The sequence below is a fragment of the Lichenostomus cassidix genome, chromosome 2, assembly GCF_008360975.1.
Source record: "Lichenostomus cassidix isolate B80296 chromosome 2, HeHo_3.0, whole genome shotgun sequence".
Lineage (NCBI taxonomy): Eukaryota > Metazoa > Chordata > Aves > Passeriformes > Meliphagidae > Lichenostomus > Lichenostomus cassidix.
In genome coordinates, this window is record NC_139482.1 from 99299856 (window position 1) to 99326292 (window position 26437).

General features: G+C 41.8%; 2 protein-coding genes across 10 annotated transcripts in view; both read left to right on the forward strand.

Annotated features, from left to right (window-relative positions):
- Positions 1 to 33: 33 nt before the first annotated feature.
- The window catches only part of MPPE1 (metallophosphoesterase 1), a 28724-nt gene continuing 2320 nt past the window's right edge, over positions 34 to 26437 (forward strand). Inside the window, exons 1-9 of one of the 8 annotated variants that reach the window (XM_085052520.1) lie at positions 18358 to 18372; positions 18494 to 18709; positions 21087 to 21464; positions 21837 to 21945; positions 22177 to 22280; positions 22820 to 22900; positions 24672 to 24780; positions 25646 to 25717; positions 25828 to 25950. In XM_085052520.1, coding sequence (XP_084908646.1) covers positions 21190 to 21464; positions 21837 to 21945; positions 22177 to 22280; positions 22820 to 22900; positions 24672 to 24780; positions 25646 to 25717; positions 25828 to 25950 — 873 coding nt within the window. In that variant the 5' untranslated portion in view covers positions 18358 to 18372; positions 18494 to 18709; positions 21087 to 21189. Of the gene's footprint in view, positions 155 to 13165; positions 13253 to 18357; positions 18373 to 18462; positions 18718 to 18758; positions 20617 to 20659; positions 20966 to 21086; positions 21465 to 21836; positions 21946 to 22176; positions 22281 to 22819; positions 22901 to 24671; positions 24781 to 25645; positions 25718 to 25827; positions 25951 to 26437 lie in introns of those variants that run through there. The other 7 variants (XM_085052524.1, XM_085052523.1, XM_085052522.1 and 4 more) reach the window with 7 other exon arrangements.
- On the forward strand, positions 9366 to 16775 carry LOC146441843 (uncharacterized). Of its 2 annotated transcripts, none has more exons than XM_085052529.1 (7): positions 9366 to 9491; positions 10424 to 10563; positions 11170 to 11250; positions 13162 to 13252; positions 13946 to 14129; positions 15012 to 15109; positions 16431 to 16775. In XM_085052529.1, the coding sequence occupies exons 1-7, from the start codon at positions 9459 to 9461 to the stop codon at positions 16557 to 16559; spliced, it is 756 nt and encodes a 251-aa protein (XP_084908655.1). In that variant the 5' UTR covers positions 9366 to 9458; the 3' UTR covers positions 16560 to 16775. The 2 variants fall into 2 exon arrangements, with proteins under 2 accessions (XP_084908655.1, XP_084908656.1); XM_085052530.1 differs by having other exon boundaries at positions 11170 to 11242; positions 13160 to 13252.

Sequence of the window (26437 nt, forward strand, 5' to 3'; positions counted from 1 at the left end):
GCAGCGCCCGCCGAGGAGGATGCCCTGGGCGCACACACCGCCCGGCGCTGTCACTGCGCGCCCCGGCAGCGCCCCGCCCAGCGCAGCGGGGCGGAGAGAGGCGGCCGCCGCGGTCAATGGGAAAGGCGGGCCGGCTGCTGGGCGCTGACTCTAGGTGAGCCCCGGGGGCGGAGGAGAGGCGGGGTACCGCGGAGAGCAGCGCCGGGGCCGCGCCGAGAGGGGAGAACGCAGAGGGCAGGATGCGGGATGCGGAGGGCAGATGTGCCGCCCCGCCATCGCCGTGGCTGTGCCCTGGCCGCCCCGCCTGACATGGCGCCGGGAGCGCCGGGCTGGGGCTTAGGCGCTCCGGTTTCCCCGGGCATGAGGAGCAGCCCCGCGCTCCCGGGCCGAGCGGCCCCGCCGGGGCTCCGCTGTCCCCCTGTCCCCCTGTCCCCAGGGCCATCCCGCGGATCGGGGGCCTGGCTGGCGGCGTTACCGGGGCCCTGGGGGAAAAGCTGACGGCTGGCATCGGCCATGTCGGGAATGAAAGGGGAAAAGTGGGGGAAAAGCTGCCTCGGGAGTGGGAAGGCAAGTTCAGGTTTTAAAGTTCAGCAGCTTGGGACTTCACGTGTGTGGTAAGAAATACATTGCCCTTTCCATTTTCCCCTTGTCTGCGTTGTGGATTTGTGAAGGGTGAGAAGAGAAAAATTCAGAGCCCACTGTTCCAGAATCCGTACAAGCCGAGTTGCCATGCCGGCAGAGTAGCGAGCAGAGCTGAGCGATTCTGGGTCCGCCTGGTGGAAGGAGGGCAGCCCAGGGTGAATGCATGCTTATGCAATAGAGCAGCCAGACTGTTGTGCCTGAAACACCGAGCGAGTGTTGGGAGCGCACACTCTATCTGTCAGAGGGAGGCTTTTCCAAATGAGTTGTTCTGATGCACACTTGGCATTGAATGGGAAAAAAGAGAGCCTAGGGACCGAGTCCGTCAGTGTAGCTTTTTGAAAGAGGCCTTAGGTACACAGAGTGCATGAAATTTATTTTTGTCTTTCAGCACCTGCTTTGTGGTTGAGAATTTGATTTTCAGGGCTAGAATAGAGAAGCTTTAGTGACAAACACATTTGCATGAAGAAAATTGTGTAACACCACCACTTACTATCTTTGAACACAAAATTTAATAATTTTCCTAGAGACTAGGCTGAAATAAATTGACTTGGGTATTCCATTTAATGTAACAGACCCTAAATCTAGGTCTATTTTCTATTATTGTTTATCTTGTAGGACACAGATGACTTTGGGATTAGAGGGACGTTTGCCACCTGTAGTTCACAAAAATAGTGGACACTTTAAAATAAAACACTTGGACCTTTTCCTTCTGAAGCAAGGGACTGAAGTTCATGGACTGTAGCACAAGAATTCAACTTCGTTCTTTAAATTTCTAAGCTGCATTCTGGCAGTGGCTGCCTTGACAGCAAGGCTGTCAGTCTACTTAGTGAAATATTTTTTAGTCCCCATTTTGAATCAGAAAAAAAATGGTAAGAAACTCTGAGAAGGTGAATTAACTACTAGACAAAGTGTAAAAGTTTGGTCGAAGTATGAAATTATTAAATTTTGTTGAATAAATCCTCAACAAATCTTTGTCAGTCTTTCTGCTGACTAATTATCCTAAGTCAGTTGTTTCCTCCAAACACATATCTTGTTTGTTCTTATGTAAGATCAGTTGCCTTAAGTGCAATAACCCTGCAAACATGCAATATAATTTGGACTAGTATAGAACAGAATTGCTCTGTGTTCTTCCTTAATCTTAGTCTCATCTAGGTTTTGGAAATTTGTGTTTTTTATTGCTGCCATAGCATGAGGTGGTGGTTTCAATACCTTCTCCAGAGAGTTTCTGTGCAGGGACAGATGGGTAAATGTATTACTTGGTGAGATTTGTGGACTGCTGAAATGTAGTATAGGCAGCTTTAACTTTGGTAAATAAGAAAAGGTACAGTTAACCATGGGTTTGCATTCTAGGAAGCATCTCAGACCATGATTAAGGTGTTTTCTGTATTTCTCTTTGAAATACAAAGTTTTAGTTACCAAATTCACCAAAAATAAAAGTCTGTACCTATTGGTGAAACAGGCTAGATCCTATTCTGATGTAGTGCAGATGGTTTCTTCCCATATGTCTCGGGTCTGCCTCAGTGCCTGGAGATTTGTTGTTATTAGGCTGCCACAGGGGCATTTGGAAGGCTGTTTTCAGACATGTTTTGAAAGCAGGCAGTGTGAATTAAAGTATAGTAGGCAGATTGCACAAGCCTCACTGAAGGTATCTACAGAAAGTTACACACACATCACAGAGAAGTACTGTTGCAAAGAGGGGGAAGTGCTCTCCCCAATATTTTTCTAAGCAGGAGTATGTCCTCTTTCTAAGTAATTTCTGGAAAATAAGTATTTGGACAGTAGTATTTCCCCAGCCTTCTCTTCATTCTGGTGGTAGCATATCGATAATAGGGTCACCAGAGGCTGAACTTGAGAGGCTAAAATATCTGAATGAACCTTCATTTTTCACAGATTCATTGCAGCTATGTGGCTCATTCAGGTAGATTTAAAACAGAACTAGAAGGCTAGCAAAGAATATTTCTTAGAAAATCAGTGACTGCAGCTAGTCTTTTAAAACCTTCCAAAATACTTTGCAAAAAAATACAGCTGCCTTTAAGGCCTGTAAATGGTAATATTTCTCTTCATCATTCTCCTCGTCCATGACAACTGTTAATTATTTTTCTGAAGTTTTTTCCAAGCCTTCCTTAGCCTAGACCTGCCCAGGCAATGTGAGCTTCCTCATGTGAGCTGCTGGCTGATTTTCAATATCCATTCACCTCTGAGCAGGTTGAGGCTGTTCTCTGCCTTGCTGGATCAGAGTCTTGGCACATCTTTCATAACTGCCAAGGTCTTTCATAACCTCTGATCTTTCATAACCCCAAACACTAGCCAGTTCCTCTCACATGCCTTTCATAACCTACACACATGCCACGTGTTTAATCTCGTCCACTTGGAATAGGCCCATCCTGATGAACCTGAAATACAAGTGTTTCTTGGGTGCTTTGTCTGCCTCAATCCTCCTGAGCCCCTGCCAGATTTGTGTGGATGTTGGACTTCCTTCCGTGAGACAATGAATGCTCGGTGGAGGGGAAAACCTGTTCTCTCTGACCTCAGAGGAGAAAACAGAGCCTAGTCATGGATTTCCTTCTCTCCCGGGGTGTGAAGCCCTAATTGACTTAGGGGTGGCTCAGCTGGAGGTGGCAGTCTCCTTCCCTTCCTGTCCTAAGCCGCTGTGCAGCGTTCATCGTGTGGCTGCTCTGTGTGCCACACGGGTCCCCACTGCGGTCTGCTCGGAGCAAAACCCAGGGTCACTCGGGGGGAAGCTGCTGCCGCTGGAATTAGTTTAATTCTGCCTCAGCAGACTGCTTGCTATTCTCTCCTTCGACAGTAATTGCAGGCTGCAGTGATGCAATAAAATGGGTTGTAGTTTTGCAGAGAGAGAGGGTTGACCTCGCTGTAGCTACCCGGCTGTCGACGTGGAATCCTCAGATGCCTTCCAGTGCGGATCTTTGTCACTTCATGGGTTTGATGGATGATCTTCTAATAGGGAAAAAATGGGAGGACAAGTGTATAACAGCTTTAATAAAAGGAGAGGGGGGAAGAAAAAAAAGAAAAAGGAAGAAATGTTTTGCAATTATTAGCCTGAGTGCGAAAGAGCATTTCCTCAGCGTGACAGCCAGAGGCTTGCTGCGCTGTTATTGAAGCACTTCGGTGGGAATCCATGCAGATGGCTTTTTTACCCAGCATAGGATTATATTGGATTAGTCACATAAAATTGTTGTTTACTGTCTCTAGCTCTTTTCCCCGGAGCTTTTATCAGGAATCTCACAAAGCATGTAGTTTGAGCCTGCCTGTAAGAGGTAACCCAGATGAGCAGCTTTTTGTTTGTGTAAACTGCTACAATGTTGTAGTTTAATGTGATTGTAATGTTGCAATTAGAGACTTTTTAGCTGATAAAAGAGGCTGTTTTGCCCAGATTTTCCTTTTGCCCGCAAGAAGAGAAGTTAGATCCTAAGGAGATGCTCTCTCTTCTTGCTGGACTCCCCAGAAGAGCTGTGCTGATCCCACTTCTCCATCAGAGACAATCAGGAATTCCTAATACTGGCACTATTTTTCATAATGCTTGCTAGTGAGTTTTTTGTGGCACAATGCTTGATTAACACACTGAGTGGTGTATGAGATGTTTCTTGTGTTCCCCTTCTGTCATGCACAGCTATACTCTGACCATCTTTCTTCTCTGTGTCCAGAAGGCCCAGGGATCACTGCTTAGACACAGTCCACATTTTCCCTCCTGCCACAAACAGTCTCAAACATGCAGTGCAAGGCTCTCCCTTTAGATCTACCCCGGGAGTTGGTTATAACAAGGAAATTTTTTTTCTCTTCAAGGCCTGACAGACAGCTCTACTGGTAGAATGGTGCCCTTCAGTTTTTTCAGGAGTTTTCAGACTGGCTCTGTCATCCTGGGAAATTTTCTCTTCCAGGAGGTATGGCTGAAGGAGCTTTCCTGAGGTTCAAGTGCCTTTGATTCTACAGCAAGAGATGTTTTCCTTCTCTGTAGGGGATTCTGTGACAAGGTAATACAGTCCCAAGCTGTTACTCTTTTCCCTAGACCATGTCTGTGGGTGTAAAATAAAAGGGTATTTTTTTCTGGCATTGAAAGGAGAAGCAAGAGACTGCCACATGCATCCCAGTATTGGTGTTTGATCCACTGGAAACATTGAACATTATCCACTGAAAACAACCTAGTGTTATAAATTGATGTTTCTGTCACTGAAGGGGATACAGACCTTCTGTCAGTTCAGCTGTGACAGGGATGCCTGTAGCCTAATTTTAATAAATATTACCTCTGCTTTTGTCAGCTTTAAGATTAAATTGACTTCCTCATATATTACGAGAAAGTATTGTTTTGTTTCCAGTTCTGCAGTAACCTTTAATCCAATCATGTCTTGGTGCTTTTCCTCTTGATATGCAGGGAATGTTCATGAACTGAACTCTGAATTTTTGCTTTTAGCACAAGTGGTTGTGCTGAGGCTTAGGAAATCCAGACTGCTTCTCCCTTTTCCAGAGAAGGTTCCTGAAGACAAATGGGATTATTACTCTGTGACCAAAGATCTAAACAAGATGGGAAAGGGCCCTTTTTCCCATGCTGGCCATTTTGTTCAAGGTTGTTACATGATTATTCAACTGGAATTTGTCTGTGAGACTGGCAGCCCTGATTATGCCACAGAACATATTGTGCAGAAAAATCACGTAAGTCTGGCCATCCTCCAGCCTGAAAGGGACTCAGGAAGAAGTCACTGCTGACACAGCTGGTGGATGGAGTAAGAGATTAATTTGGGGCAGGTGAAATTTGTACATGATTTACAAAGGCATATAGATTTTCATAGGAAAATTTTAACTCCTGGAAAATCAGATGAGGATGGTACCTCTCTCTGAGGGTTGAAAGGACACATACTGACCTTTAATCCATGTAGAAAAAAGGCTACACTTGGGTGTTATTGTAGGGTTTCATCAGGTAATTCCATGCTTACATATTTTGTGACAAATCAATGATTTTGGTGCACATGTAGCTGAAAAAGAGCGCTATGGGTCACATTCCTGCTGTTTGGCAGCAAGCTCAGCACTGCTGGAATCAATGACATTATCATTTGTGTGAGCCAGCATGAAATATGTCTTTGTTCATACCAAACTACATTAAAACAAAAATGCAAGGAAAAAACAATGGGTTCAACAAATGAGCTAAATAATAGTGTAGCAAAATGCTTCTGCTGTAATTGTTTACAGTGGAAAGTATCTTAGTGGCATTTCATACATTCACTGCCACAGAGAAGTTTTTTAACAATCATGTATTGTTAGGATCTTTGGAAACTTAACATGTTTCCTAATCAAGTACAATGAAGTCTTTTATCATTTGTATAAATGGTTTTTTTTGTATACATGTAGGCTAACATTAGCGTTTGATTTTGGATGCTTAGAAATCCGATGTCCAGTGCTACCCACCAGCTTTGGGACAATTTTACAAATTGATTGAGTATTTTTTTTTTGGAAGAACGGATGCTCATTTTTAAGTGGAGCCTCCCAAAGTCACTGGCCGTTTTGAAAATGCTTGATCATGATGTGCATGATTAAAGCAGCAAGACCTTCAGCTATAGCTTTTCCCAAGAGTTTTAAGGTACAAGTAGGGTTTTTTTTTGGTGTCATTTGGATGGATCAATGCTTGTTTGACAAAACGTTCATACACAGTGGTGGGGTCCCCTGTCAGTCATCTCAAGGCTGAACAAGCCCAACTCCCTCAGCATTTCAAGTGACCCAAGACTTATCATGGGCTTGTTTTCCCTGTTACTTCTGACCCATGCAGGTTGTTCTCTGAGTGCTGCCTTTTCCACGCCTGCTCTAGTTTCTGCAGAAACCCTGAATTAATCCATCTGGGCTATTTGTTTTACTGCTATACCCTTAGTATTTAAAAAAACCCCAACCAACCACAACCAAACACTTGGTTACCATAGGAGTGTAAGTCATATCGAGCCTTGCACATACTTTGTACAGTATTATTCCTTGATATTCAAGTGGCCTTGTCTTGTATGGTATAGAGTGATTATGACTAGTGACATTCCCAATATTGAGGAAAAACTGTTATCCTACTTGGACTGTCTACAGTGTGTAGGGTATGCTGGATTCCACTATCCTGATCTCTCTCCACCACTACAGCTTCTCTTTGTCACTGGAAAAATTATTTCTGAACTAATTTTACAAAGTTTTGCAAAATATCAGAATCTCTGTTATATCAGAGTGCATTTTCTTCTAAATCAATAACATAGATTAATTGAAATGTTGGCCTGGAAGGGACTTTTTGTCTATTTGCTCTATGCCACTGTGCTGTGCATATTAGGTGTACCTGTATTCAAAGTCATGCCTGATCATTCTCTGATGTGTTTATCAAAATATATAGGGAGGAAGAACTGCATGTATTTTTCTCTTTGATATCAAGAAATTTTCCCTCTCATCCAATTTAACTCATCTCGGTTAGAGAATAACTTTATTTCTGCTTGTTCTCCTCTGGAGGACACAGGAAACAATTACTACTGTCCTTTACAATAACCAAAGATAAAGTCAGTCAAAAGAATTCTGATTTCAATATCTCCTGATATGCTGTATTTTCTTCTATATGTAATTTTTATTCCTGTTTTACAGACTGCTCAGGACCTCACCTCAGGTCTTGTTTGTGTCGGATAAACCAGCATAGAACTGAGTAATTGCATCTCAGGGTATTGCTGCTTCATCTGAAAATGGGATTTCCCTTTCTCTACAGCACCACTGCATTGCTGGCTGGTGCTATCCCTTTCAATTTTGTATTTTCCTTGCTGCTCCTGTACCTAGTTACATCTAACTGTCCTTTTATTAAGAAGTGCCCTTGTGGTTTCCATAGTATGAACTGTCTGTTGCTAACTCATTCCATGTTAGCTGCTGATTGAAGTAGCAATTTTGATGCCAGGCAATTTGGAGTCAAGGTGACTTGTCACAGGCTCCAGGAATTAGCACTGTTGGATGGCTACTTCTTTGGAATCAACACAGAAGTCTTCACAAGCAGGATTCCTGGCAGCAGGTAACACGAGGGGCATGTCCTTCCCTCACATGGAGTCTCAGGTTGTTGACAGCCTCAGAGCTGGGATCTTGTGTCTGTTCAGCTCAGCACAGCGAAGGCTCAGCTGAATATAGACAAGGCTTTCACCTTTCACCGTGACCCCTGTGTGAAGTTCAAGAAGCTGACCAGGTGGGTGACTGGGTTGAGAGTGGAGGAGGAGAGATGCCAGGTTGTGCCCTGGAGCCAGAGGTGTGTGACAATTCCCTTAATCTGATTACAGTTCCCACTCACAGCCCAACCTGACCTGTCTCCTACCATGTTTTCAGTAAACTATGGACTCACAAGTAGGCAGTGGTGAGCTCCTGCCATCTCCACACCCTCTTCCCAGGCACGGCAGGCTGAGAAAGCTGGGACTGTTCAGACCTCACGGCAACCTTCCAGTATCCAGGGAGCCTACAGGGAAGCTGGAAAGGGACTCTTTGTCAGGAACTGTAGTGATAGGACAAGGAGTAATGGGTACAAATCGAAAGAGGGGACATTTAGTCTGGATATTAGGAAGAAATTCTTTACTGTGAGGGTGCTGAGGCACTGGAACAGATTGTCCAGGGAGGCTGTGGATGCCTCATCCCTGGAAGTGTTCAAGGCCAGGTTAGATGGGGCTCTGAGCAACCTGGTCTGGTGAGAGGTGTCCCTGCCCAGGGCAGGGAATTTGGGACTACATGATCTTTAAAGGTTTCTTTCAACCCTTAACATTCTATGGTTCTGTGATTGGTTCTGCGCAAAATTTGCCAGGCTCTGCAGTCAGGTGGGCTACATGGTCAAAATGTAGGGGCAGGTTGCATCTGGCAAAATTTTATGCAAGATTTTGTACAAAGATGGGAGATGCAGAGAACAAGAGAAGACCTAGATTTGAGACCTAGTGAATGAGAGAGGAACAGGAGAGGTTTTAAACTGCCAGTAACAAAGGCTTGGAAGACCAGCAGGCAATAAGTAGTGCTTTGGGTCAGTCTTGCTGTGATGGCTGGTCTTCCTGTGGCTGGTGAGTGCCTGCTGTTGGTGTCTGTAAGGTCCAGTCCTGAAGGGGGAGTGCTTTTGTCCTGGCTGTATGCCCTGCAGCCTGGTCTGCCAAAATACCAGAAGAATAAAAAACCCGAATCACAGAATCACAGACTAGGTCAGGTTGGAAGGGACTACAGTGGGTCATCTGCTCCAACATCCATGCTGAAGCAGGGCCATCGCAGAGCACATTGCACAGGGTTGTGCAGAGATGGTTCTTGAGTATGTCCCGTGAGGGAGATCCCACAGCCTCTCCGGGCAATCTGTTCCAGCGCACGGTAACCCGCACAGTGAAGAAGTTCTTCCTCATATCCAGCTGGAACTGCCTGCGGGTCACTTTCTGCCCGTCGCCTCTCGGCAATCTGCGGCCGGCAGAGCTCTCGATCCCCCCCAGCCGGTAGCTGTTAGTCACAGAAAGTCACAGAGCCACAGAGTGCGCTGAGATGGAAGAGACCCATCAGCATCATCGAGTCCAACTCGCGGCCCCGCGCGGGACACCCTCAGAATCGCACACCGAGTGAACCTGTGAATAAAACCAACGACAATTTAAGAGAGACTGGCGTGTTCTCCCGCCGGCTGCGGAGGCTCGGGGCCGGGGCACAGCTGCTCCCGGAGGCGCCGGGCGGATCGGGCAGGGCGAAGGCTGCGCTGCCGGGCCGCGGGATGGCGGCGGCGCTCCCTCAGCGCGCCCGGCGCTCGGCTGTGGCGTCACTGCCGCGGCCTGTCCCGGGGCTGTCCCGGCCCGCTGCCGCACACCGCCATGGCCGTGCCCGCCGTGCACCGCTGCCTGCAAGTGAGTGCCTCCGCCCGGCAGCGCCCGGGAGGCTGCGGGAGCCGCGGCTGGGCCCGGTTTGCCTGCGGGGCGAGCTCAGGCCGAGAGCGCAACGCGGGGCTCGGTGCCGGCCTTCCTTCTGCGGGCCCGGAGCGTCGGCTGTGCTCACATCCTGGGCGATAACCACATACAGTTCCATATATATATATATAAAATAGATAGAATAGTTTTTATATATACATATATACACACGTGCATACACACTCATATCTATCATATATATACGTACACTATCTAGTCTCTCTAGCTGTACACTAGAGAGACTATAGACTCTCTAGTCTCTCTAACTATAACCTATATAGTTATAGGTGTTATATAAAATATATATAGCCTTATAGATTGATATGTGTATATTATGTGTCTTGTTATACATTGCCTCATATATTACTATAAATATAATATGTGTTATAAATATATGACTGCATACTGCTGGGCAAGGTCCAGCAGACACGCACACAGTAAGTTCTGCTGGTGTGGCTCTCTTTTTGTCTCTGGTGAGGTTAAATCAAACGTGAGCACCAGCTTGGTTGAAGAGCTGATGTTTATAGTTCACAAGTATAATTAAAAACTTAGATGCTTTGTCCCTCTGTGATTAATTTTAAATGCAAAACCAGTTCACTACGTTCCTTAATGAATTATGAAGTCACACTAGACACCTTTTACATATATATATATATATATATATATGTTAAGGAAGCTTTGTTACAGTCAAATGTTCATAAAATGTGAAGCCAGTTGTTTTTCCTGCCATTTTCCTTTTAGATATTTCTATGGTTTAAGATAAATGTAGTAAAGCTTTTGGGAGAGGGTTTTAATATGAAGTGTTACCAGCTTAATTAATATTTGATTTGAAAGTGTTTCTTGCTTTGTCTTTTAATTCTCTTGCTTTCCAGCTCTGTGATGAAAATGAGCAGTTAGTCAAGAAGGTAAAAAAGCTACACATAAAAAATAAGGACTTGGAAAGGAATCTGGGTCAGATCCAAGAACAACTGCATCTGCAGCACTTATTGCGTGCTTGTGGCACAAGCAGAGAGTAAGAGTTGTCAAACGTTTCTTTTTTGCATCAAAAGAAGTGCAGCATTTCAGGACATTTATTTTCATGTTCTTAAGATGAACTAGGCTTTATCTGGTCTATATGTTTTAAGGAGCTATCTGTGAACAGGATGGTGGAGTGGAAAATGCTGGAGGCCTGTAAAGGAACAAAGGATGTCTGGGGCATCTTGTACAAAATTCATTGTAGTGAAAGAAACAGTTTTGATATCAAAAAGTACTCCTCCTGCTTAGCCATTATGCTCTCTCTGTTGAACTGCAGAGACTTTACACTAATTTTCCACCAAAAAGTAGTAAAATAAAGATAACTTGAATTGCATCAATGCTGTTTAGAAAGATTTAGAAACTGAGACCTTAGGATGTGAAAAACTGTAGTGCTAGTGGTTTGGAGAGTGCCCTTCCAGCATTTATGAACCAGTTTGCAAAAATCTTCCAACGTTTAAGTTTTGGTGTTTTTATGATCCTGCCTGGAAACCTCTACCATAAAATCAATCTGAAAAGTAACTTGGCTTTTTTCAGTTGCTTTGTTTGATCCAATTACATTTGTAAAATCTGTTTTTACTAAGCTGTTGTGTTTGTTTCAATGAAGTGTTCAGGTTCAAACAGAACCCCATTTATGGCATAAGGGTGGAGACAGCAAGGATCTGGTTCTAGAGGGTGACAGTGTCAGGTGAGTTCTTGGAAGTTGCTTCTTCGCAGAGTTGTTCTTCTCTGTAGTGTAGAAAATATTCATGGTTGAGTCAGTTGATTTTTTTTGTTAGCCGTTATGCAAGTGGCTTTCAGCCTTTGAAACAATGAGAAATCATTCACATTTGAAAAAAACTACAAAGTCCTGTATTAAACTTTAAAATAGCGCTGAACAAAGAACAAAATTGATTTCTTTCTCAAGTAATTAACTGAGAAAAATTTAATGAGCCAGGAACCTCCTTCATGTGTTTGTGCACACATGTGATCTTTTTTGTAGATTTTTTTAGCCCTGAATTTTGTGCTTTTGTCTTCTGTTTTGTGGAACCTTTCTCAGTTCATTTGATATTGCTCAGTGTTATATGCATGTAAAATTTATAGGCTGGTACTATTTTTGAGATAAGCCAGAGAAGCAGTTCTACTTTACAGTCTAATTAATTTTAGAGTTGAGCCACTGCTTACTGTGGTTTGCCAATTAATGATAGAATTAAACTCTTGAAACTGCTTTTCTGATGCAAAAGCTACAATTTTGTCTTTAAGAAAAATATACTGAAACATTTTAACAACTAGGCAAGCTACGTATAACATTGCTCCATCCCTCCATGACTTGCTTGTAAAATTGTAAGATAAACAGGCTGCTCCATCCATTCAAAGGCTGCTTTTTGTCCACTTACATAAATGGGCTGTGGATCTTACACAGATCTCTGTTGCTCTTTGGCCAAGTGCCCTGTTTTTAGTTTTTACTTTAAGTGGCTGTAGAAGACCCTTTTTCTTTTTCTTTTTTTTTATTTTTAATACTTCTACAGTGTACCAGACTCTCTTTGCAAGCTATATAACTGCCGAGGAAGGCTGGGTATCTGGCTCTGGGCTGGAATTGAATTCCTAGTTAGATGCTCATGTAGAAGAAGTCCAAGTTAGTCTTTGTGTTGAGTGCTATACCTGCCTTGTGTTAGATTGCATATAGATAACCTGACCTAGCTTTTTTCCTAGCATCTGTTTGTATGTTCTTTTACAAAGCTGTGCTGTGCTACAGTATTGCTCATCCTGCTTGTGATGTGCTGTCATGTCTTAGTATGAATGGCAGCTCTTATGGGAATTCCTAAAAAAATAGGAAAAATGTCTGCTCATGTCCATCACTTACATTGTGGGCCTCATATGGCCCACATATTCATTGACTGAATGCTGTGAAATAGGGTAGGATATTAGTACAGCAGAACTCGATGCAATTTAATATCAGAGGGAAAAATAACATCCCTAATCTGTTTATTTGACATTTATTTTACCCACTCCTTTTCACATAGATTGCATTCACTCATATCCTCACACCCACACACTTGGAAGCAATGGGATGTTTTGTGCTCAGAGAGCTGGGAACTGCCTCGTGTATCCTCATCATAGCTTCTTGGTTGGTGGTAAGAAACTAGTTTCTGGACAAACGTTTAAAAATCCTTTAGGAGTGTCCTTTTGCTGTTCCTGTTGTGCTAATGGGTAGATGAGTGATGGATGTGACCTGCTGCAAAGTCACTGCCAGCCTCCTGTTGCTGGTGTATAGGTCTTCCATCAAAGAGTGATTTGCACTGAGGTTTAATCGGACTGTGGCCATGTGTGCTGGACAAAAACAATGGTGTCCTGAGTCTGGCTGAGGAAAAAGGATTCTTTGCCATCCATACAGACCATTCTTTTAACTTGCTTTGCTGTTGCTTTCTGATGCTTTGTCTTTCTGTGTTGACAGTCACATTTCATTCACTCCTGTCTTGAATATTTCTATTATGAGTCTCTGCAGCAGAGCTACTGCCCAAGTGATGTCTGTGGGGCATCTCTAAGCATTTACCATAAAGGGTGCAGATTTTGTTGTCTTTTGAGGTTTACAGCAATTTATGCATTTCTTCTGTTTTAGACTACTTCAGATGTATAATGAGCTACAGAAACGTTATGTTAAAGAAACCAAAACAACCAAGGAACAAAGTGAAGCAATTAAAAATCTCACTGTGAGTAGAATTTGTAGGAGATGGTATCAAATAGCCAAACATAAGCTTTTAGGGAGACTGAAAAGTAATTCTTACATTTGTGAATGTAACACTATGCTTTTCTTTTTATACTCAGTCTGTTTTCTGTGACAGAGATAATGGAGGGTAGCCTGTAGTGCCCTTTAAAAGTGAACTCTGTCACTGGTGTGTCTGTAGGGGAAAGCTGTCTCCCCTTTCCTTGCTTTTTTCTTTAACCATCCACCTACCCATCCTTCCAATTGTGTAAGCACCTTGTGACCTCTCTTGCACCAGCCTTGGTATTGTTCTGCGCGTGTCATGAGCAGATTTTTCTCAGAAATCCAGCAGTAAACAAACCAAATGAAGGCAAAGAGTCTTCTTTTGGGTAGCAAGGTCTGTGGGCTTGCTGTACAAAGAGAGTGCATCATAACTGAAGTGAAGGTAGGGTTGTGTGGCCAGGAGCAGTCCTGGAAGCTTCAAGAGGGTATTGCCTCTTTAGGCACTGATCAAGCATTGCAGCTGACCAGTGAAATTTCCTCATTTGTGCTTTGTTTTTTTCTCCTTTCAGACCCTTTGGGTGAGTGCAGTTTTTAAGTCAGGAATTGAAAGCTCTGGGTTTGCATTTGGGATGTGTTTCCAGTTTTATTCAGTTGAACTGTGTTTTTCTATGCATTTTAAAAAAATTTGTCTTGACAGACTAAAATTCATGAGCTAGAGCATAATCTTCAAGAGCAGAGGCAAAGAATTGAGCAACTGGAATGTAAAACGGTTTCTTGGGAAACTAGTGAAAATTCTGGAAAAAGAAGTCGAACCCTAGAGGGAGGAGTAACTTCTCACAGGGACATTTCTGAAAAGGATTCCTGTTGCAGTAGATATTTAGGTAATGGTACAGTTAATTCTGATCATGTTCCTTCCAGTACGTCCAGCAGAGAGAATGCATTTAATTTCTGATCTGAAGGCCACTCCAGGCTGTTTCTTTTACTTCTTAGCATTATCTAAATTTTTTTTTTTTTTTTATTTTTGAAAAACTGTTATGTAAAAATGGCATTTTGGAATCTAGGATTCAGCCTTGCATTTGTTTGTGATAAAATGTTTGCTGTTTTCTTTTCCTGAAACTGGTCCATTGGTGTAACTGTGGGTGGGAGTGTGTGGCTGTATTTAGTGCTGGTATTTATTCTAGTAAGATGTATCTATGCAGATCTCTTAGTAATAATGTTTGCTGCACCATTCTTTGGTTTTCAGGCACTGAGACACAAAATAACCTGTTTTTAACCTTAAAAGATTGGACAAACCTGGGCAGTGCTGGTTTCAGCACATTCTTCCTCACATGAGTAAATGAAGAATTTAATCTTCTTCCACTTCAAAGCATAGAAAAGAGATGATGAGATCTTGTAATGTAGGCATAATGTTCAGGAAATGTGCTGTCAGCAAGGGCTGATGTGACCCTCTCATAAGTCAGAAAAAGGCAATCAAGGCATGTGATGTGTATTTTGCAGATTGTAAAGTAAAATAATCCCACATTCTAAGAATCTGGCAGATTCAGATTCCGGACTTGGCAGGTCCTTTTATCTTTCATAGTACCTGGGAGTGTGCTGGGCCAGTTCTTAAGAATAAATCACTGTATGAAAAAGGTACTTTAAGAAGCTGAGCCATAATTTTCTAATATCACAAAAGGTAGGCAGCTCTTCAGCTGTAATATGATTCATATGAGGGGGAGGTTGACTGTAATGGTTGAACTCTACGTTTTTTCATTTGAATATAGAGCTATTGTTGAAGGAGATTAAAAAGCTGAAGAAAAAAAATGGAAAGTTGTCTGCAGAAAAGAGAGCGCTAAAAAATGAATTAGCTGGATTAGACAAGGTAATTTATTTTAAGACAAGCTTAACAGGAGGTGATTTTTGAGAAACTGACTTTTCTGCCTGAGCTGAAACTTCCTTCTTTAGGCTGAACATATGTTGTTATCAAGTAAAATACATAAAAAGTCAGTGTATAGCATTCTGAGAGAGATGGAAATGAGTGATTCTGCGAAACATTCATGTCCTAAAAGGCTGCTTGGCTAAGGAAGACTGTTTTCTCTTGAACTTAAACGTGTCAAAGTTATGCCTCTGACAGAACTCTGTGCTTAGGGAGGGCAGAGGCTTTGAATTTTTTGTTAGATCAATAGGTGTAAAAAGTGAAAATGTGAACATTTGGTTAATTCTTAAACTTACGTAACAAAATGATGAGATCTCACCTAACTATAGAAGACTCAGTTTAATATACTGACATAAGATTTTATTTTCAGCAGCAAATTGTTTAAACTGGATTTTGATTTTTGTGTGTTCAATTCTTGCATGTTTTTATTGGTGGGGTGTTTTTTTTGGGTTTTTTTTAGAATCTGTTTCTTACCTTGCAGTCCTTTCTCCCATACTAAATGGTAGCTTTCATTGCAGGGGTAACATTAAAAGGGGGTGATATTTCACTGGATGTGTAACATGTAGAACATTGAGCCAGGGTGAGTTCTAGATCCCTGTGTTTGGGAATCAGGGACAGTTTGTGGCTGAGAGTTTCATCTTGCAGGAGAGAGATACATAAACCCGAGGTTGTGACTTTTTATCAGTGACCCTTTTTTAAGGAAGTTTTAAGTCACTGTGTTTAAGATGTAGCTGTTAATTAAAAAAAAAAAAAGCTGGAAGAATAGGCAAGAGAATATGACAAATATAGATGGCTGTACATAGATACATTGTCACTCTAGTACATAGAACATTCCAGGTTTGGTGAAATGGAGTCTTGGGTGATTATACTCTCCTGTCTGTTTATTTCTCAACAATTTCTGACTTCACGTACAAATGATCAGAATGTGACATCATTCCCTTGTCATGTTGGACTGTTGTTTTGTAGATGTCTGGTAAACCAATATTTTTTCCTTTTTTAAAATTATTCTTTCCTATTATTAGTCTGTATTCCAGGCTCTAACATAACTTGAATTCTGTGTGTTCAGGGCAGAAATTATTAAATTATTACCTAAGGTTGTAGTTGATTGCTGTATCTCTCACCATAGCTGTGTTTGCATAACTCAACCATACATTGATAAAGATATAGCAAATGTCTTTGAACTCTGGAGTAACTGAACTGCTGACTAGCTCTTACTGAGAATGTCTTTGAAAGGAAGTTTAAGGTGAATATTTTTGGGTTTTTCTAGGATTTTTTTGAAGAGGTAGAAGATCTAAAGCGTGCTGTACAGGAATCTGTGAAACTGAACAATGCGTATGGAAAGTGCATGAAACAAATAAGTGTAATGTATGGACTTCCTTTTACAGCATATTTGTAACTGCTGGGTAATTTAATGCCCAGTAGAGTTTCCACATATTTTTTATACTTACTGCAACATTTAAACCTGCCACTGCTTAAGTGGTACCACATTTTGATAATATCATAGATTCAGTAATATGATCTCAGTATGACAAGATCAGAAATATTGTATTTTGTAGCCTTCATTTTTTTTGTTTGTATGTTTTTAAATAAAGTGTGATCTGCATAACTTCCACTGAGTTTCAAACCTGTCTCTTTCACACTTGCAGAATACATTCATTGTAGAAGTGGTTGTGGGTGTTTATGGGAATACAGTAAAATTGTTTTATTTTGAAGAATTTCCCAATTTATCCTTTTCTGTAAGCTACATAAAATCAAAGTAGCTGTGTAGATTTGGCAGGCTTTGTAAATTTCAGCCCTAAGGATGTGCTAATGCAAGCAGAAATTAATTCTGTCATTAAATTATTGCAGAGGGGTACTTAAAAGAAAAATGCCAAATCTCTGTTTGGATTTTTTCTTTAATCACAATAATAAGTGAAAAATCGTGGATGAAGGAAGGATTTAGTGTTCAGAATTGGAAAGTGTATTCAGAAAGATGGGTCAGAGAGTTTTGCGTCATCAAAAGAGGAATTCATCAGAAGCTCTTATTTGGTTCAGGAGTGAGGTACTTGAAGAATCTGGTATTTGAAGAGCTGAAAAGGAAAGTGGGATTGGAGAAAGTCACAGTCCACAAGGCAGAAATGTGTTGCTTCAGAGAGGGCAAGCTTGGAATGAAGAGACAACTCCCAGTTGCAAGTGTACCTTGCAGAACCTTCTGAGATTTGAACCTAAACTGGTTTGTAACTACATTCTGCTAAAGTTTAACATAGTTACATTATAGAACTATATTTTTCTGAAAATTGTATATCTCTACCTTTGTGACATTGTGATGGGAAAGTTTAGTGAAAACTGCTTAGGCCAGAAATACTAAACTTGCTTATAACCTAATACAGCTTCATAAAAATACATGCACATTCCTGAGGAATAGGACTAGGAGTGGGATTAAAACTCTTGTACTCCACTTGGGTTTGTTAGGACAGTTTTATGTAGTTGTAATTCGATAAATTTGCCTCAAAGCATGTGAGGTGTTCAGAGTTGCATATTCACTAAGTGATAGAGAGGGTAAAGCTCCAGAACTCTTTGTTCCTGCTCTAACTATAGACCACTGTGTTCCCTTTCATTCTTGGCTCACTTAAATAAAAATTAAATTAAAGCTGGATAAGTTCTCAACAAGAGATGGAAAAGGGAAACAGAAGAGGAGCAATGCAAGTCTGCATTGCCAGTAAACTTGATGGAAGAAAATAAGGAGGACAGAGTGTATAACAGAAAATTTTAAGTGCAAAAATGTTTGTAACATTTGTTAATATGTAAAATAAGCATGAATACTTATTTTGCACATTAACAAGAAGGAGAAGGAAGCAGTGCTAATCACTGGAGCATTTTCCACCCCAGGTTTGTGGTATAAAGTTACACTTCTAGCATGTTTAAACTTTGGTCCCGTTGTTAAATGATTCAGTACTTGTCCAGGGGCTGATTTTTAAATGTCAGTCTTTTCCCTTAACTAAGATCTTCCAGCTCTGGTGAGGACATCTAGTCTGATGTTAATAACGAGCCGTGTAAGGGGGAGCGGCAGCAGCGCGCTGGGCAGCGACGGGCGGAGCCGCAGCTCCTCCTTGCAGCGAGTGTGCAGCCCCAGCCGGGATGGGATGGGCTGGGATGGGATGGGATGGGATGGGATGGGATGGGATGGGATGGGATGGGAGCAGCCACGGGCTGGCAGGTGGCGGAGCGAGGTGGGCAGGGATTTCTCTCAGCCAGTAGTCGGAGCTGTCTTTCAGCTCGATCTGCATCGCTTTGTTTTTTTTTTTTTTTTTTTTTAATTTCCCTTTCCGGCGCTTTTCCTTTCACTATCAGGAATGCCGGCAGTGTAGAGTGCAGATGGGACACCTCTGGCAACTTCCAATCTGCGGCACAACTCCCCCGATAGTAACAATTAGCAGCAGAAACGCCGGAGAAGGAATGTGTGTGGAAATGACCGGCTCTGTGGCATTGATTGTGTCTCTTGCTGCTTGTGACTTTTGAAAATGGCAGTTTTGCCTTGAAGATATTTTTATTTTCCACAGATTGCAGGTTTGACGGTATCATTTTGCTCTTGAAGATTTGATTTTTATTTATTTATTTGTTTATTTGTAAGACATGGCTAATGCAAGTTACCTTACTGGCATTTTCTGTTCAAATTAATACTGCTTTGTTGGAAGAGGAGACTGTCTCAGACTAACAAAGTCCACTTCCAAATAATTACTGCTTCCTCCTTTGCAGGATAAAGCCATATAAATCTGTGTGCTTTGGTAAGAATTTGCCTTTTTGTCCTTGTTGCTGTGCCAGTTAGCAGATACCTCTGCTTTAATCTTTTGTGAGATGTACAAGCAAGGTGTTGTTATTTTGGTTGCTAGTTAAAGTGCAGGTGAGATGAATATTCAACAAGTTAATCAGTCTGTGTGTGTAGTTCCACACATTATGGAATTGTGACACCTGGCCAGTGGCTTTCTCCTGCTAAACCAAGTTTAGATAGAACTGAATTCCATGCAATTAAGTATTAGTCATGCTACTGGTAGATAATGTGTATTAGAAATGTTTCATGGTGCAGCCTAATGATTCTTTGTCTCGAATAAGTACTTTGTAGTGCTGATATGGAAAGCTTGTGTTTGAAAATAAGTGGCTATTATCAAATAGGGGTTTTGGTTGGAAAAATAATATAATCATGTGTCAGTATGCAGTTTCCATGAGATAAATCAAATGGGCTAGTGCATAGGACAGTGATTTAGCAATTAAAGCAACTTGAGTTTGTTCTGTGTTCTGCATAAAACTGAGCCAGGATTTTAGAAATAATCCACTAATTTTGTGTGGCTCTGTAATTTTGTCCTAATTTTCCTAATATTTGGTGTATGAATTTTGAAAGGTACCGACTGTTCACAGCTGTAGTCAGATTTAGTCAATTCAGACGTGGGCTGCTAATCGCTGAATACTGTGTTCAGCAGTTGCTCACATCCTGGTTATTAGCCCTGTGTTAGGATTTTTCTATTGTAGAAAGCAAAATTGCAATCCCGCTGGTGGGTGGGGGACCACACTTGGTGGATTTTTCTGGAAGTTGTTGCTGAGCCTGTGAAGCAGCATCTCTCTATAGCTCCCCTGGAGTCTCTTTGCTGTGGCCATGCTACACAGTTTACCTTGAAAGAGCTGGACTTTCAGACCTGCAGAGCTCTTCAGACTGAGACCCTGAGAGGCTGGGCCTGAAAACTGAGGAATTTCATTTGACAGTAAGGACTGGTACCTCTGTCACCTCTGTCCTCCCAGCTGGCATACTTTCTTGTGGGCACTTACCCTGAAAAAGTATTCTTGCCAAGGGCTGTAGGAGAAACAGAAAAAAGTACTGGAGTGTAAAGGGGGTAAATTCCCTGTTTAAGGTACAAGGTATCCAACGCAGAAGAAAGTGGTAAATACAGTTACCTCACCAATTTAGGCTCATTAATTGTTTCTCTACACCTGTAGTGAAGTTTCTTTTTTTCTGAGGCTTAGCTGTTCCTTGTTTTCCTCGTTAGAAACGAAGCAGCCTTAGTTAATTAACCATGTATCTGTGCCTGTGTTCCTGGAAAGCTCCCATAATCTTGTTCTGGGATAGTGAATTGCACTTGGTTCTTGGAGATTACAATGAGCCATATTAAAGGTGGTAATGCTATTGATTTGGTGTAGTCATGTTCTGTAGTTGTGCCAGAAGATATCCCTGGGAGTTGCTCAGCCTGGAGAAAAGGAGGCTGAGGGGAGACCTTATGGCTCTCTACAACTACTTGACATTAGGCTGTAGCCAGCAGGGTGTTGGTCTGTTCTCCCAAGTAACAAGTAATAGGACAAGAGGAAGTGGCCTCAAGTTCTGCCAGTGGACATTTACATTGGATACTAGGAAAAATTTCTTTGCTGGAAGGGTTGTCCAGTATTGGAACAGGCTGCCCAGGGAAGTGGAGGAGTCACAGTCCCTGCAGGTATTTAAAAGATGTACAGATGTGGCACCTAGGGTCATGATTTAGGGGTGGACTTGGCAGCACTGGGTTAAGGGTTGCACTCAGTCTTAGGGTTCTTTTCAAACCTAAATGATTCTGTATGGATCCTAACGGATTTTTTTGTTTGTTGCTGCTGCTGTTCAAGCTAAGCTCTGTCTTTACCTGCCTTTGATCCCTATTCACAGTGTTTTCACTGTATAGTTCTAAAAAAACCATCACACACCAAGATCCTGGCTGGCTTTAATCTGGTTTCCTTGGTGCTGGTAGGAGTGACTGCAGTTCTGTGCTCAGCTGGCTGTCTGTGTGCCTGGAGGAGAACTTTACTCTTTAGGTCAATTACATATTCCCAAGCCTTTCAGGGTGACAAGAAGCTCACACAGTAGGCCTTGCATGGTAGCTTTCCCTAGGGAATGCTGGCTTAATGAATATTTTATTTTGTATTTTCTCCACAGGGATTTTGTGCTGACAAAAAGCCCAACGTGATCCTTTGAGAAGCCCAAGCTGTTTTCATCTGAGAGAGGAGAACTTGAGCCATTGTCTTATGCTGGTACTGCAATGCTGAGTTCGAGCTCGACCACTGTGAAGAATCCCCCTCTGAAGAGGAGGCTCTGTTTTCTGCTGAAACTTGTGTGCTTTGTCAGCTCAGTGTTAATATTTTGTGAATTTTTAATTTACTATGTGGTAATATTTCAATGCCGATGGCCAGATGTGAAAGGTGGAGCTCACAAGGGTGAAAAAGAGACTTCAGCCTCAGTTCTAAAGGCCATAATTTTAGCTGATACACACCTACTTGGTGAAATCAAAGGACATTGGTTGGATAAACTAAGAAGGTAATTATTATTTTTTTTAATAAACTCTACCCAGTTTTTAGAGTTTTTAATAGTAGCTAATGGGACAATAATTCACTGTTCCATTAAACAGCATTTCATTAGAGTTATTGTAATGAAAAAGTAAACAAGCTGGTATTACTTCTTCCATGTGTTGGTCCTGATTGTATTGTGGTAAAATTACCCATCAGGTAAGATGCACCTACTGTCCTTACACCTGATTTCTAAATATTTAATTTGAATTTCATAATGTATTTTCATATTTCAATGTGTAGGAGCCATTTTCCCATTCCCATTGCCAGGCTGTGTCTGTGTATTCAGAGTTGAGGATCCAGGGGTAAGGCAGGGGTAACTGGTTCTGTATTTTCCTTTCAGGGAATGGCAAATGGAGAGATCTTTCCAAACTGCTTTATGGTTACTGCAGCCAGATATTGTTTTTATTCTGGGAGATGTTTTTGATGAAGGAAAATGGAGCTCACCTCAGGTATGAAATCATCAGCGCTCTTATTTCCAAAAACGAGGATTTCTTGAACGAAATGGATGATGGAAGGAAGCAAATTAGATATGCAAGGCTTTGTTTAATATTGCTACAGTTGTTTAATATTGCTATTGGTAGAAATTTCTAGTTTTTTAGAAAGGAGTTGTAATGTTGTGATTCTCTAGATTCCCCTTTGATGCTGTGGAACAGCACTGATTTCTCCTTATTTTCCTGCAGGCATGGGCAGATGATGTCAGGAGATTCCAGAAAATGTTTAGGTACCCAGTTTCTACAGAGCTGGTGGTCATCGTTGGGAATCATGACATCGGATTTCATTACGAGTAAGCCTTGTCAGTGAAAGGAGTACACAGGTGCCAAGAATGAAGTGTCAGCATGCACATAATAACTGCTTTTGTGCCTGAGGGACCTATTTTGTGGTTAGATGGAAAGTTTTTGATCATGATCAAATCAGAAAGGGTTGTAATTTAGAGTAAGGCCTGTGCACAAAACAGGTTTATGCTCCTCTGACCAAATGAGGGTTGTTCAGAGCTGATGCTTCTGCACTGACATGGTGTTCTTGCAACTGCTTCTCCTTGTATTTGGCCTCCTCCTCAGAAAGATGTCTGAGTATATATTTCCTTTCCTGTTATCTCGGCAGAGAGGAGTTTGGGTGCCCTCACTCTGCTGGTGCTTGCACTGATGGGAAGGGCTGGAGGACACAAGGGGTGTCAGAGCATCCCTGTGAGTTTCCTGAATGATTGTGTGAGCTGGAGGATGGGAGCAGCAAGCTGCATGAATGGTCAACAAACTGTAAAGCAACTGTCAGACGAGTTCCAAAGGCAGTTTCTTACCTCAGTTGTATTTTTGCTCTGTGACACAGAATGACTACTTACAAGATAAATCGATTTGAAAAGGTTTTCAACTTTACTTCAGGAAAGCTGATAACTCGGAAAGGAATAAAGTGAGTATATTTGATTTTTTTGCTAATGAAATAATATGGGAATGCTTAAGTTAGAGCTCTTTTTTTTTTTTTTTAAATAATCTACCTTATGATGTGTTAAACCCCAAACACTTTGTACAAGCCTGTAGTTTGATACTTAGAACCAGGTAAATTTTAACAATTTCCTTTCAAATGGAAAATTACCACGGAGTCAGAATACATTTCTCTGGTTTGCCTTTATACTTCCTTGCAGCTGGTAATGAGCCATGGCTGTAAACATAGCAGGATTCATGAAGAAACACAAACCAACCCCCTCTGTGTTTACAAATTAGGAGTTTCATTAATTTTAATAACTTCTTTAGTCTGCAGAACTTAACCCTTGTTTGAGGAATTCGGGAACAGCAGTTGCGTGTCCGCGGTTTTCCCACAAGGTGGGGTAATAATGCAGAAGCTGGCGTTAGCTTCGAGCAGAGCTCGGTGCAGTTTGTTCTCACAGCTGTGTCCCCGTGGCTGCACTTGTCTGCTGGGTGCCCTGTCACCTCCAGACACCACGCAGGAACCCGAGGAGGGAATGCAATACTGGCTTTGTGGAAAGGTGTTTGTCTTTAAGTCTCAGATTTAGGAAGGGAAGGACCATTGCCACTCTGTTTGGCATGTGTGTCCTCAGGTTGTACTCACCTGTGGAAATGTCAGATTCAAAACCTAAAGGTTTACACCAGTTCCCTTAATAGGCAAACATTAAAAATGTTTAATTAAAAGTTCTGAACAGGTCTGGAAATGGTTGTGTCTATTTTAGGAAGATGTCTGAGCTTTGTGAATGCTCAGTATAAAGCTGTTGCTTATCATGCAGATGTGGGATTCTCAAGATACGTATTTTAGCTGTTTAAAAAATAATTATTAAGGAACATTTCCGTGTCTCCTTTGATAAAACAGCTCAGCAGAATTTTTGCATGCAGTTGCAGATTGTATGTCTGGTATCCATTAACTGAAATGAGCTATACTATTAATGAAACATTCCTAGATAAACTATTTTACAACAAATCTCTGGTATAAAAGCAGCTTAATTTGCTAAAAGAGAGTTAATTTTTGTTTTACTATTGACTAGTTTCTCTTAAGTGAGTGCATTCAGCTGATTTGTGTCCCTTTTAAACAGACTGAATTGAACTGGGGATGTAAATCAAACTACAAATGTGTGATTAAATGGGTATGAATCTTGTGGCATAAGTTCAAAGTTGATTTGAAATCTACAGAGAAACCTTCTATTACAAATAAAATCCTGTTTTGTGTGTCAGAGACTGCAAAGTACAAAACTAAGTTTGTTCAGGGTAGTCATGCAAATGCAGTACTGTTCTTTTCAGTTCTGAAGAAATCCAATGTCTCAAATTCTGTCTCTGAGGTTTAAACTGCATGGGGAGAGAAACAAGTTCTCCTTTCCCTCAGAATTTAGTTTAGTGTTGAACTTCTAACATTCCACTAGAATACAACTTAAGTATCCATTAAAATATAAAAAAAATTCTGAAGTGTAAACATGCCGCATGAAGGATGTTGTGCAGCCTAATTAACAACTGTCTAAAGGAGCCAGCCAGGCAGAGACATGGCTAGGGTAGATACTCAGAGGAGGTTTTATAGCATGTGATTTCAGGAGCTGTTGCATTCTGCTGTTTTGTTGAGCTGTGTCCAACTTAGGAACACTTGCATTTTATAAAATGAAGTTTATCCCACACTTGTGCTTGTACAACAAATGCCTTCCTGTCCTCCTCACTTCTGTTTGCTCACCCCTGGTATTTTCCAGCTTTGTCTTAGTGAACAGTGTAGCCATGGAGGGTGATGGCTGTGCTGTCTGCCGTACCTCAGAGGCAAAACTTGTGGCACTTTCTCACAAACTGAATTGCTCCCAGCAGGTAAGAGATTAGTAAGGATCTGATTACAGCCAGCGACTCCTCTGCCACAGCAGGAATACTGATACTGTAGCATAGTCAGGATATATCCAGACTCCCCTGAAAAAAATCTGCTTCCAATTCACATCACAACTTGTTAGCAAGTATTTCTCTCCCTTATTTCCCTCTTAATCCTTTTTCTTAACTATTAATTGTGTTGATTTGCCCTAATGGTGTTAACTTGTCAATGCTGCCAACAGAGTGTCATTTCCTCTGTTCTGGAGTGGCAGAAGTTCTGTAACCTTCTCTTTGACTCAAGATACATAATCCTGAATATATATTTATGGATATTATTCTGTTTTATAGCCTTCAAGCATATGCTTTTTGTTTCCTGATTCTACTACAGTCCTTTCCTCATAACCTAGTAGTGTTTTAGTTGTATTTTTTCATCAAATCCAATTGCTTCTTGTATTTCCTTCCTCTTCCCTTTTTCATATGCATTCACCCTACTGGATGCACAGTAGGCAGCATGACTGACTGGGCTGGCAGTCAATCAGGAAACCAGCTCCCAGTGGAAAAACTGCCAGACTGTATCTCGTTTGGGCTGCCCTCAAACTCCTTTGCCCTGTTGGTGCAGAGATCCTGCTGCTGCTTTCTGCACTCAGAAAGAGCACAGCTGTATTTACAGCATATCCACCATGGGGAGTTACACCAGTCCACAGTAAAACTCTTAGAAGTCCATACAGTGGGTAGTATTTCAACACTACTCTGAACTAAACTGCTTAACAAAAAACCAAAGCAAACAACAACCCTGCCCTCCCTAACCCCTTAAAACCTAGCTATTGCTTAATTACCTTCACCCCTTCTTATGGCTTGATTTCATTCACAGAAACCGAATCATTCCAACAAAAGATGCAACGAAGTGGAAAAGCTTCCAGCTTCAGAACCCATCCTTTTACAGGTGTGTTAGAGGTGGGGTGAGGCACCATATTGACATGTTTTTGTGGATTTATTACTGGTCCAGACAGGCTGGATCATTAACAACTGATCCTTGCTTTTAATTACTCCCAGCATTACCCTCTCTATCGGAAAAGTGATGCTGAATGCACTGGAGAAGATTCTGCTCCTCCGGAGGAAAAGAACATCCCCTTTAAAGAAAAATATGATGTGCTGTCTCAAGAGGCATCACAAAAGGTTTGATTTATTGGGAACTTGAGTGTGAGTGAGTGGGTGGGTAAGGGGGGCTCATGAGTGTAGATAGATTAAAAAATTGTGGTAAGGCTGTTGGCTGAGACAAACAGAGCATGGCTGCTCCTCTCTGAGGCCTGTGAGAAGCTGCTTGTTAGAGCTGCTCCCCTGAAGATCCTCACCATCATGGCCTTGGTCCTGCTGGGTTTCCCAGGTACAGCTAAGTCCTGGCACTCTTTAATCTGCTGTGGTGCTTTACCTCCACTTCAGCATTCTGTACTGTGTAAACTATTGACACACCTGGTAGGAAGCCACAGTTTTCCAACACTTTGAAAGCATTGCTTTTGCTGAATTAGTAACTACAAGAAAATGTATTCTCTGAAAACTTAATGGTCATTATTTCTTTCCTTCTGCACAAATGTCTTCACTCAAGATTGCTGGTACAATATTCTTCCTTAGATAAGAAAACAGCATTGCTTTACTAAACCCAAAG